The 12,433-nt window shown below is 28.5% G+C and overlaps 2 protein-coding genes across 2 annotated transcripts; one reads left to right on the plus strand and one right to left on the minus strand.

Moving 5' to 3' along the window:
* Positions 1-713: 713 nt before the first annotated feature.
* Positions 714-6,265, plus strand: LOC124491597 (LIM domain only protein 3). The gene is made up of 3 exons (XM_047054271.2): positions 714-1,148; positions 4,667-4,792; positions 5,730-6,265. Exons 1-3 carry the CDS (start codon positions 886-888, stop codon positions 6,103-6,105), a joined length of 765 nt encoding a protein of 254 aa, XP_046910227.1. The 5' UTR covers positions 714-885; the 3' UTR covers positions 6,106-6,265.
* A 3,363-nt stretch (positions 6,266-9,628) lies between these two features.
* LOC124491596 (uncharacterized) lies at positions 9,629-12,125 on the minus strand. The gene is made up of 3 exons (XM_047054270.2): positions 11,600-12,125; positions 11,374-11,497; positions 9,629-11,260 (listed from the first exon to the last, which is right to left on the minus strand). The coding sequence occupies exons 1-3, from the start codon at positions 11,995-11,997 to the stop codon at positions 10,796-10,798; spliced, it is 987 nt and encodes a 328-aa protein (XP_046910226.2). The 5' UTR covers positions 11,998-12,125; the 3' UTR covers positions 9,629-10,795.
* Positions 12,126-12,433: the final 308 nt, after the last annotated feature.

The following is a 12,433-nucleotide window of genomic DNA, read 5'->3' on the forward strand; positions in this document are numbered from 1 at the left end:
TAGTATATCCGTGACTGTTAATAATACAAACATGAAATGAACCATGTTTCCTTTTCTTTATCCATTCATATACTTATGCAATTTCTTTAAATCATACATACATAGATAGATTTCATTCATCCATTGGATACAATCCAATCCAATCCAATTTAATATAATAATAATTTGTAATGGATCATGAAACAAGGAGACGTTGCCGCTTTTTTTCTCTCTCTCTCTTTCTATAACATTACATACATTTCTAAATGAAGAATTTTTCTATATTTGAAAAAGGGAACAAAAAAAAAGAAAATTCACTGCATATAAATAGTAATCAAGATGATTGCCACTTATAACGCTACAGATACACACACACACACATACTACAAATAATGGTCTAATATAATAATCTAATTGAAATAAAAACTTTTTCTTCTTGTTTATGATATTAGTATATCTGGTATAATGTCCCGAATGTTTTCTATATATAAACAGAATCCATGAAATGAAAAAAAAAAATTTTCATCTACACAACAATATGCGTCTATGCGATTGATTTTAATGCGCCAAGCATGCTAGGACCCATTTCTATTAATGATATGCCACTTCCGTAAATCTTCAAATTTTTGTTGTTGCACATAATATTCAATACCACTAGCAGTAGCAGATGGAATTTTTTTTTTAAATATTCGGATTGTATTTTCATCATGCATATGAAAAAAAAGTGAACAGCCAGAATCTCATTGGCCATAGAACATCTAACCCAGTTCGTTATAAAGCAGATCGTATTGGAAATTTTTACGCGCGCCAAACGTTATTTATTGTTTATATCATATTATTATTCATTCTATTCAATTTATTCTTGTATTTTGGTGATTTAATTTGTTTTTTTTCTGCAAAAAAAAAATGGCTGGTAATAGTAAACAGAAACAAGTGTCACGATCGGTTAATATTGTTAACAATAATACGACACAATCATCATCATCTACACCAGCTGAATGTTTTAATTGTCATAAACCGATACGTGAACGATATCTACTTAAAGCATTGGATCAATATTGGCATGAAGATTGTCTTAAATGTTCTTGCTGTGATTGTCGACTTGGTGAAGTTGGATCAACATTATTCACTAAAGCAAATCTAATTCTATGTAAACGAGATTATCTAAGGTAAGAGAAATATTTTTATTTTTTTTTTACTTTTTATCATCCACATTGCAAATTTTGTTAATTTTCATTTAAATTCACTGCCATAAAAAGAATGAATAAAAGAGAAATGATGAACTATGAAACATAGATTATGTATAAACATGTTGTAGCGAAAGAATCATAATGAATTCATTGTATCCTCTAAACTTATACACACGCACACACACACACACACAGACACACATTCATTTCATTTGTATCATCATCATACATCTTTTTGAATCAGTTACAAATCCAGCTATAGAAAAAAAAAATGCTTTCTATTTAATTAAACGTTATGATGATAATAACGGACCAAAAAAAAGAGCACGAAATAGTGAAAAGCGTAGTATTCCCGTGACTCAATCTGGCAATTCATTCATTCTTTATTATTATAGCACAATGTGAATATATATTCAAGTATTCAAGTTTGACTTTATTTTAATTAGTGTGCCATATACATGACACCAACACACACACACACACACACACACTCAGACACAGATACACACACACATATTGAGTGAAAAGAAAAGCAAACTTTTTTTCAAATTTTAATTGAAACTCTTCATTCAATTCATCCAGTGTGTGTCTGATCTCATAGCGTTTGGACATCAGCGTTTTTTTTTATCCCTCTCTTCTTCTTTTATCATGCTATGATTCTTGTTATTCTTGTAAAATACTACTAAAGCAATCTTGCAAGCATAGATAGAATTGACTTTGTTGGTTAGTTATAATTAGTTTTGGCTTGATTAAACTTTTAATTAGTTTAATAATATGAATATATATATAGGATACCAAATGAATAGATATATGAACATAGGATAGATGCGGAGCAATGATGATGATGATGATGATGATCAAGAAAAAAAAGTGTAATGGGCAAAAATTTAAAACAAGTTTTCGATGGATTCTACCAGTGAAACAAAACAAAAAAAAACTACTACTTCATTCCATTATATAATAATATAAAGAGGTGGAGTGTAGAATTATATTCAACTTTTGATTAATTATAAGTTTCAACAACATGTGACATGATGCAAATTGTTGTTATGCACAGTGTTGGAACAAAAAAAAAATTTAATCGAATCTGAAATTTTTTTTTCTATATTTGAAAATCATTTCCATCTATTTGAGAAAATTATTTTTGTTTTTTTTAAAGTGGTATTAAAAATTTGAAATTTTTTTTTTTTGAATAAATGAGCCATTCATTTATAAAAAAAATAAATTATTCGTTGAATGAAAAACGATCCAGAATTCATAATCCATGATGTGATTCTGTTATTTTTTTTCATCTAGAGTGAATGAATCAATTCAACATTCAATTAGATTAATTGAATGAGTGTATTGTATTGAATGGGGAAAAAAAATAAAATAAAAATTGAATTTGTATTTCCATCAATATGAGCATATCGGTTGCCATTGGATCAGGACATCTGCCATTTTTTTTGTGTGTGTGTGTGTGTGTGTGTGGAAAATCGATTGCACTTTGTAAAATTGAAATTAATTTTCTATAGTGGCTAAGGAATTCAAACAAAAACCGCTGCACACGTAATATATACTGAACACGTGGCATGAGAAAATATATTGTTAAACGTGTGCGGACGCTTTTCTATTATGTTACCAAGAAGACGAATTCATTATTCAGTTGTTCAAATTTACTTGATTATATAATTATAATAAACGAATTAATCGATTCAAAGTCTAGACTTTCGATTAAATTCGACAAAAAAAAAATTTTTTTTTGAATAAATATCAGAATAAACTTTACAAAATGATCACCATCACTATCATTATCAAATGATAATAAAGATAAAAGTCATCATATGTACGCCAATTCAAACTAAAAAAAAAAAATATAACAGAACCAAAAAGGGCATTAAATTAGGCTTGTCGTAAAACTACAGAACCATCATCATCATCATCAGTGTATGTGTCTCGGGGATTCATAATTAAATTTGCTTCTTCTTCTTCTTCTACTAATAATAATTCATAATTTTCTTCGTCCAAATAATACTAATAATAATAATGATGATAATAATTCTAATTTGACAACGACGAATGAATGAATACTCACGACAACTAAAACGGTAATGAGAATGAATAACCGACCAACTAGAGAGAGAGAGAGAGAGAGAAAAAAAATAGTGAACCAGAATACCAGGACACATTTAGTACATTGAAAATAGTTTCGTTTACTCGATTTTTTTTACAAGACAATTAGACTCGTATAATATAATATAATATCTATATGGCCATAGTGCATAATCTATTTGCTGCTGTTTTTTTTTTGTTTTTATATATATATGTGTGTGTGTGTGTGATGGGGGGGGGACAGAAAGACTATAGAGGAGCCCATTATAATCATTATAATCATCAACATTGAAATGAATTTTTTTTTTCTTGAAACTATGCGAATAACAGGATTTTTTTTTCTCCTATTAAATATCTTTCATATACCGACACCGATTGCCCCCCAACCACCACCACCACCACTACTACCATGGCCACCAACCATATCGCTAATTATTTTTGACAGCAACAGCAACATAATCATCATCATCATCATCCTTATATATATGCAGCATGACAATTAATAATTCTGACTATGGTTCCCATTTATATATATACAAATATATAATACGATAACAAACAATGAACGAAAAAAAAATACTCATTTAGACCCTGGGTCCACGCGGTTGTGTGCACTGATACTGATTGCTTCAAAAAAAAAAAAAAAAAAAAATTCCCGTTCTATTCTCTTTCTATATCCGTGTGTGGTTTTTATTCCATTTTCCTATTTTTGTTGTGTGTGTGTATGTGTGTTCGGAAGCCTCATATTCACATTTAGTGGCAATCATTCATTCTCATTTGTTCAAAAAATTTATTTAGCTGTATAGCTATATATTCAAATGAAACTATTAATAATTAATTTAATTAAAATTGCACACAACAAACTAACTGATATGTAAAAAAAAGGGATAAGTGTGTGTGTGTATATCATATGTATTTGTGATATAATCATGAAGAGTATATATTTATTGCATGATTATATAAATGCATACTTATACCAGTAATAATAATAATAATATATAATCATCTCTCTCAGTCTCTTTTTTTTCACATTCATTATAATTTGTGTACGACGAACACAAAATTAAAATTAGAATATATATATGGAAATGACCCATTCATTCAGAATAACAGAATAATTTTTTTTTCTATTTATCTATTATTATTATTTTTTTTTATTAATCGAAAATAAATGAAATATTATTCTCTTCTTGATATCCTCTCTTGCTTTTTCTCTTTCTCTTCCCTTTTCTTGCCTTGTTCATTCATCCAGAATTTTTTTTTCAAAGTTTTTGCATTTTATTCCCGAGTAATTGGTAACAATTTAAATTGTTTGTTTCCCAATTCTATAGATTCCAAAATGTATAATTTTTTTTTCTTGTTCAAAAAAATTTTTCATCATTTTCTCATTATTATTCTTATTTTAGATTATTTGGAAACACTGGTTTTTGTTCAGCATGTAATAAAACAATACCCGGTTTTGAGATGGTCATGAGAGCTAAATCCAATGTTTATCATTTGGAATGTTTTTCCTGTTTTCAATGTCATCAAAAGTAAGTATAGAATATTTATATTATGATATGATATGATGTAATTTATTTCTCATAAAAAATGGATATACAAGAAAAAAAAATGAATCCACTAATTGATTTTACCATATAGTCGATTATAATTATTATTTTTTTTTTTCTAATACATTCGAAATAAACGAACAAACAAGACATAAAAACTATATATATAATATATAATAATATATATCAATCTATGAAAAAAAAAATAATAATGTAGAGCAAATCAATTAGCGTATATTGCCTGGCCACTACGTCTATATTATCATTATCATCATCATCATCATAAAGGCCAACCCTACAAAACCAAAAGCTTTGATATATTGTCAAACTCAATCAAATTATAGAAAAAAAAATGTAAAACGACGACGACGACGATGATGATGATGATGATGAGGATATGGTTTGATGTATATTAAAGAATTAAAGTGTAGATGTCGTGTACATGTTGTGTATATATGTGTCTAAGTGTTTATAATGGAACAATATATCCCTATTATCGAAATCGTCAATCAAGTATATTGGATTCTTTCTATTCGTGTCTATTTTTTGTGTATGTTTTGGCTTTGTCTTCATTCGAATCCAATATAAATGAATTACATTGCATTATATATATATAATAAACTAATATATCGTATGCATACACACACACACACATTAAAATATTATGATGATGACAAGAAAGATAAAATGTCAAGATGAACTAAAAAAATGATTGAATACACTTTTGGAAAATAATAATTTTAGTATTGTATGCCTGTTATATTTTTATTTTTTTGGATATTCTGACCTTATATATCAATAGTTATGATTATGTAATAATGATAATAATTGTTTGTGTTTGCCAATATTCCTTCATTCATTCTTTTCTTGATTTCTCTTTCTTTGTTTTTTTTTCATATATATTACAAAATTCACACAGATTCTGTGTTGGTGATCGATTCTATTTATATGAGAATAAAATTCTATGCGAATATGATTATGAAGAAAGAATGTTATTTGCCAATCTATCACGAAGTAATCATTTAAATGATTTAATGCAACGGCATCAACAGCAAACGATTCAATCATCATCATCATTACAGCCAACATCGACAACATCTCATCATCAACAACAACAACTACAACAAGCTCATCCTTATCATAATAATAATATGAATATTACACACAATCATCATCATCAACAGCCACCACCACCACCACCGCAACAACAACAACAACACCCTAACAAAATGGATGGTGAATTATGTGATGCAAGTAGCGGTTACGGAAGTGGAGATTCACCATTCGATCATTGATATGGTTGTATTATTCAAAATTCTCTTTTCTTAATGCTATGCACAATCATCAAAGAATTTTTTTTTTCAATTACTAAAGTTGTTGTTGATCTTTTTTTAATCCACTAAAAAAAATCATTATTGACAATAATAAAAAAAAAATAAAACTGGATATCTAAAATTGTTGTTCATTATCGTTTTTTCTGAACTTTTTTTTTCTAAACTTAATTCTTGATATATATAAATGAATAGCCATCATATATTTAGTGGACATTGGTCATTATTATAGACATTTACGCTTATCTTATCGGCCGTCAATTTAATGAATAATGTTTGAAATGAACCGGAATAAAGTCACAAATGATGATACATTTCCAATCATTGATAATAAACAGCTATAACCATTTATTCCCGAAAAACTGACCCGAATCAAATGTTTTGAAAATAAAATGAATCGAATCGAATTTCTATTTAATGTGGGGCAAATGAAAATGAATGAACAAAATCGATCGCAAACTCCGTGAAAAAAGGAGAAAGAGAGAGAGAGAGAGAGAGAGAGAGAGAGAGAAAGAGGGAAAATAAACTGTATCGCATATATAATGGGCAAACAAAAATCCAATGTTTGATACATAAACCATAAGAGAAAGAGAGAGAGAGAGAATTTATCTCAAAATTTAATCATTAACCTTATGGCGGAAACTAAAAAGCTCACCACATCCGATTAAGCACGCGTCCGGCGGCAATTCGCCTTCATCATCATATTCACTCATAAGGAGCCAATAGTTTTTTTTTTTAAAATGATATGAATGAACAAAGGAATGGAAATAAATGCCGCGTTCGTTTGCGATAAGAGCTAAACCCTAAATGATGATGATGATGATGATGATTATGATGTCTATGTCGATTTTGATGTCGTTAATGTTTGGTCGCTTCTTCAACAAATGCATGTCAATTGATATATCGAAATATATACAATGCACTGGAAAAAGAAAAAAAAACATTCAATGATACGATTCTAATTGTTCTCCTTCGATGGTGTGTGTGTGTGTGTGTGTGTGTATTTAAAAGTTTGGTGCCCATATATCTAGTTGTGTTATCCAATGTTATTTCTTTCCTTTTTTTTTGTTGATTTTCATGATTTTTTGTCGTCGATTCACCAAAATGACATCGATTCATACACCATATAACCAAAAAAAAAAAAAAAAAAAAAAGACCATAAAACTCTTATCTCGTTTTGTTGTTGTTGGACTATATTTTTTTCCCATTCATTGATTCATTTCATTCAATGTTTGATACTGTTGTTGGAATAAGTGAATGAATGAATGAATAGAATGGAATAAGTGTATATTGTATGTATGAATGACATCATCATCTAAACATTTAGAGTTTATATATTAAGAAATCATCGTCAATGCAATAGTTTTTTTTTATCATTACACCGATAATAATAACAATAACAAACACTTGTATATAATATTTTGACCATTACATGACAATTTCTTTTTCATTCATGATGATTTCGTTTTTTTTTTTTTTTTTTTTTTTTTTTTTTGATTGTCGTTTCTCTTTATCAGATATTGATGTTTGATGTTGGTGGATCCTTAACAAATGAAAAAAAAAATTTATGATAAAAAATTGACACATTGTATATATATATGAATGAAGAAAAAGTTGATAAAAAAAAACTATTCACATATAAATAGTATATAATTAGAAATTGGATAAATTATTCTTGCGTTTGTCTTGTTAATGGGGAAATCTAAACAGAAAACGAATTAGCAACGATTATTTATATTGGATTTTATTTATTTTTATTAAAGATAAATTAAGTAAAAACACGCACACACCTTTTTCCCAATCAATGATAAGCATTAAGATGAAGTCTATTTAAAAATGAACTGTTGTCGTTGTTGTTGTTTGAACTCAAAATGCCAACAAAAAAAAATCCATCTATCTATCCCATTCAATAATGAGTGATTTTTTTTACAACAACAACAACAACAACAACATTACGAACAATCATTCTGGGCAGTACAAAAAAAAAACAATAATAATACAAAGAGAACAACAGGCAAATGAAAAAAAAATTTAATCATAAAAATGGATTTCTTTTTTTTTTGGATGAAAAAAAACCCCAAAGAAATAGAGAATTTGGATCGGAATCTTTCATAATAATGACGGCCACACGAATTCATCAGAAACCTAAAGAAGACGAAGAAGAATGTAAAAAAAATACATAGATATAGCAAGAAGATATCAAAAGCGGCAATATGTGTGTGTGTGTGTGTATGTATAACATATATATTCTGATTTGTGATTAAATAAATTTAATTTATATAAACATAAACCATGAATACATACGCGCATAAAATCATCATTTATGATGATGATGATGATGATGATGATGATGTCCCCCTTTGTATATATCTCCATTTATGTCTATGTTGTCCATAAAGGTCTTTTTTTTGCATGTTTATATGAGGGTAAAACATTCATTAATTTTTACCATCATTTTTTTTTTGTTACTTTTGTTGTTATTGTTGGTGGTGGTACAAGCAATTAGAAGATTGATGTTCAATATTAATCGAATCGAATGTCTTGAACGATATTATTTATTATTATCATGATTATCAAAGATTCTTCCCCAAGACCAACAGTTGAAAATCACTGTTTTAGTGGATTAGCAAACGTTCTCATCCATTTGTGTTATTAATAACAATATATATATACAGTATACAATAAAGAATAGATGGATATATTTAATTAAATAATGAACATTATGATAATTAACTTTAATCACTGTAATCAAATTCATTACATTTGAGAATCATCAAGAAGGCGGTAAGAATCCTGGATATTTTTCAGTCATAGATACTGTTTAAAGAAAAAAATTTTCATTTGGGTCGATTATTCTTTGATTCAAATTGTAAATTCAAAAAAAAACCATTCAATCACGCTATTCTTTAGTTTTTGATAGTGCTGTAGAAGTTTTTTATTCTTCAATTCTTACTTTCAATACTTTTTTTTACTGAATTTATTATTGTTCTCCATTGTCGTTAATGGCACCAAAAAAAAAAAAAAAAAAAAAAAAACAAAGAAACTGAATTAAGAGATTGGCTTTCACCTACAAACCCAGACACATTTACTGTTTGTTGAGTGTAAAGAATTTTCATTTTCTGCCTATCCAAATGTTTCCGAATAAAAGACGAGAAAAAAGCTCAATGAAGATGAGCAACGAAAATTTTTTTTTTTCTGAAACAAATGGAAAGATCATGTAATAAGCTGACAGCGAATAAGCACCAATCGCAATGATATTCGACACATACAAAAAACATATGAACGGAAACACATAACCTAGATGAGTGATAACCAACCAATCATTTGTATGTGAGAAGAAAGTTTTTTAGCTTTTTTTTCTGGTTTCAGGAACAAATTAATACCGATGACGATGAAATGGGAAAAAAAATAGCTAAATCAAAAGAGAAAGCTTTGTTTAATTTTTTTTTTCTCTCTCTCTCTACTTTAACATCGATTTTTACTTAAATTTTGTTGTTGAAATTTTTTTCCTGCTTTGTTCTTCTTATTTATTCAATCCAATTTTTTTTTGTAGTTGTTGTTGTTGTTGTCTCAATTCAACATTGATATTTTAACGTATTAAATAATTATCATTTAACATTCATTGACAATGGATGTTAAATCATGATGCATGTTTGTGTATCCATGTATTTTACTTTTGATTCTGGTTAATTGTTTCTAAATCGAACACAAATAATGCATTAAATTTTTTTTTCTCCATTTTTTTATTTGAAAACACTATAATGTGTCGACTGAATAGGTACGTAAAAATGATCGTTTTACTTTGAAATGATCGAAAAATGATGTAAAAGATAATAATAATAATAATAATAAACGATGAGGACAAATAATTTTGAAAAGCTTTGAAAATGTTTTCATTCACTGTATTACTTTGTTTTTCGTTTATATTTCGCTTACTTCATAATAATATTTAATCTGAGTGGACATGTTCCATTTTTTCAGGGGGAAAAAAACAGAAAAATTTGTTTCTCATTTTCCATTGATGTTCCAATCTGACTGCGAAGAAAAAAAAATACCAAAAAGGACACTGAAAATAAATGGTAGATCATTGTGCGTAATGCATAGATTGACTTATAGAATCAGTTATAGAACAATTTTTTTTTTCATTTTTGAAACAAACCAACCGGAATCAAGTTTACAAAATGACCAAATTCAAGTTTTATCTTTACGCTTATTTGATTAAATAATGTGGTTGGATACAAGACAAAAAATTCAAGTGTTTTTCATTGAATACGATGTATACGATGTACACACGCACACAACACATAGAATATCAAAAAAAAAAAAAAAAATTCAATTGACCAACCGACTGACACACGTTACAGAACATTAGGATGATAAAGTCATCATCAAATTATTTCTAAAATGATATAAACGTTTATTTCGAACATTTTTCTATATTCAATTTAAAAGGAAAAAATGAGATTGAAGCCAAAAAAAAAGAAACCCGGTTTATTCCGGCCAAAATAAATGTTATGTTAAAGGGTTCATTATGATTTTTTTCCCCATTCAAAGTCCGTAGGATTCAAGTTGAATGATGAATAAAAACAACAACAACAACTATAATGAAAAAAAGAAGGATTGATTCAAAAACAATGATTATTATTATGTTGTCTTAGAATCCATTTGGTCCATTATTTAGCATCGTTGTTGATGAGCCAACCGTTGATGCTGATGGTAGAGGTTGTTGTGATGGTGGTGATGGTGTTAAATAATTTTTAATTTTCATCTTACAATCCGATAAATCAAGAAGTGTAGATTGATTTAATATTGATGGATCATGTTGCATTGGCTGATGTTGACGATGATGATGATGATGTTGATGTTGATGATGATGAGCAGGAGATTTTGATAAAATTGATGGAAATGATGATGGTGGTGGTTGTTGTTGTTGCAATGGTGGGTGTAATTCGGTTGCTGTTATATTCGTTAAGGTATGATAATATGGATGTATTTGTTGTTGTTGTTGCTGCTGTTGTTGTTGTTGATGAATTTGATTCAATGCCATCTGCTCTTCATAATCATATTCACATAATATTTTATTATCATGCAAATAGAATCGATCACCAACACAAAATCTCTATAGATATTGAAAATAAAAAAATAATATAACAAAAAAGAATTTTTGATTCGTTTTTTTTCAATATAAACCAAACAAATAGATCAATAATCTTTGGAAAATTGAATACATACATGATTACAGGCTTCACATTTGAAACATTCCAGATGATAAACATTACCTCTTGCTCGCATGACCATTTCGAATGCTGGAATTTGTTTATTACATAATGAACAGAATCCAGTGGCGCCAAACATTCTTTTTAAAAATAAATTATATTTAGATTCGATAAGATCATGATTATTTATGATAAGATTATCAGAAAAATGTTTGGAATTTTTTTTTATTCATTCAACTTACCTAAGATAATCTCGTTTACATAGAATAAGATCAGCTTTAGTGAATAATGTTGAACCAATTTCTCCTAGACGACAATTACAACACGAACATTTAAGACAATCTTCATGCCATATTTGATCTAGAGCTTTGAGAAAATATCTATCCAATATTGGTTTATGACATCCATAACATTTTGGTGGTGATGATTTAGGTTGTTGTTGTTGTTGATGATTTGTAATAAATTTCGATGATTTTGTTCCCGAATTGGTTGATATGTTTGATGATGAACTACTTGAAGTATTTGAACCATTCTGCTGTTGTGTTGATGATGATCTATTTCGTGATGATGATGATGATGATGACGATGATCCACTGCCGGTAAAATGTTCATTTGATGTCATTTTTGGTATTTGTATCATAGATCGATTGTAATTATAGAAAAAAATTCATTAAAGAACGCAACAGACCGAAATGACCAAAATTATCGTAATGTGTGTGTGTGTGTGTTTGTGTGTATGGACCACACGTGGACCTTGTGCATACGAATGAAATATAGAATTCAAAAATGTTGCCTTATTTATAGGCAACAAAAATCTAAAGGATACATTGAATTCTGGAATACAACAGATATAGTTCCGATGCGCCGGCGCTTCTCTAATACCGATGATTTTTTTTCACTGTCTCTCTCCCTCTCATTCTCTTTTGCTGGGTTCTGGTTGTCGCTGATATCTCAGTAGTATTAATAATTGGAAAATTAAAATACCACTGTCATTCTATCAAAGGGGTGGTAGAGGGGTGGTGAATCTACATGGTTGTCGTTAGTTTTTCTTGATGTTGTTGTTGTTGTTCGGTGTC

The sequence above is a fragment of the Dermatophagoides farinae genome, chromosome 1 (assembly GCF_024713945.1).
Source record: "Dermatophagoides farinae isolate YC_2012a chromosome 1, ASM2471394v1, whole genome shotgun sequence".
Taxonomy (NCBI): Eukaryota; Metazoa; Arthropoda; class Arachnida; order Sarcoptiformes; family Pyroglyphidae; genus Dermatophagoides; species Dermatophagoides farinae.

Excerpts from the sequence above, each read along its gene's own strand:
- LOC124491596 (XM_047054270.2), bottom strand. The coding sequence starts at position 11,997 with ATGATACAAATACCAAAAATGACATCAAATGAACATTTTACCGGCAGT. Across the intron at positions 11,498-11,599 it reads TGTAAACGAGATTATCTTAG|AATGTTTGGCGCCACTGGAT; the intron begins GTAAGTTGAATG and ends ATTTTTAAAAAG. Across the intron at positions 11,261-11,373 it reads AATGTGAAGCCTGTAATCAT|AGATTTTGTGTTGGTGATCG; the intron begins GTATGTATTCAA and ends CAATATCTATAG.
- LOC124491597 (XM_047054271.2), top strand. The coding sequence starts at position 886 with ATGGCTGGTAATAGTAAACAGAAACAAGTGTCACGATCGGTTAATATT. Across the intron at positions 1,149-4,666 it reads TGTAAACGAGATTATCTAAG|ATTATTTGGAAACACTGGTT; the intron begins GTAAGAGAAATA and ends TTCTTATTTTAG. Across the intron at positions 4,793-5,729 it reads TGTTTTCAATGTCATCAAAA|ATTCTGTGTTGGTGATCGAT; the intron begins GTAAGTATAGAA and ends AAATTCACACAG.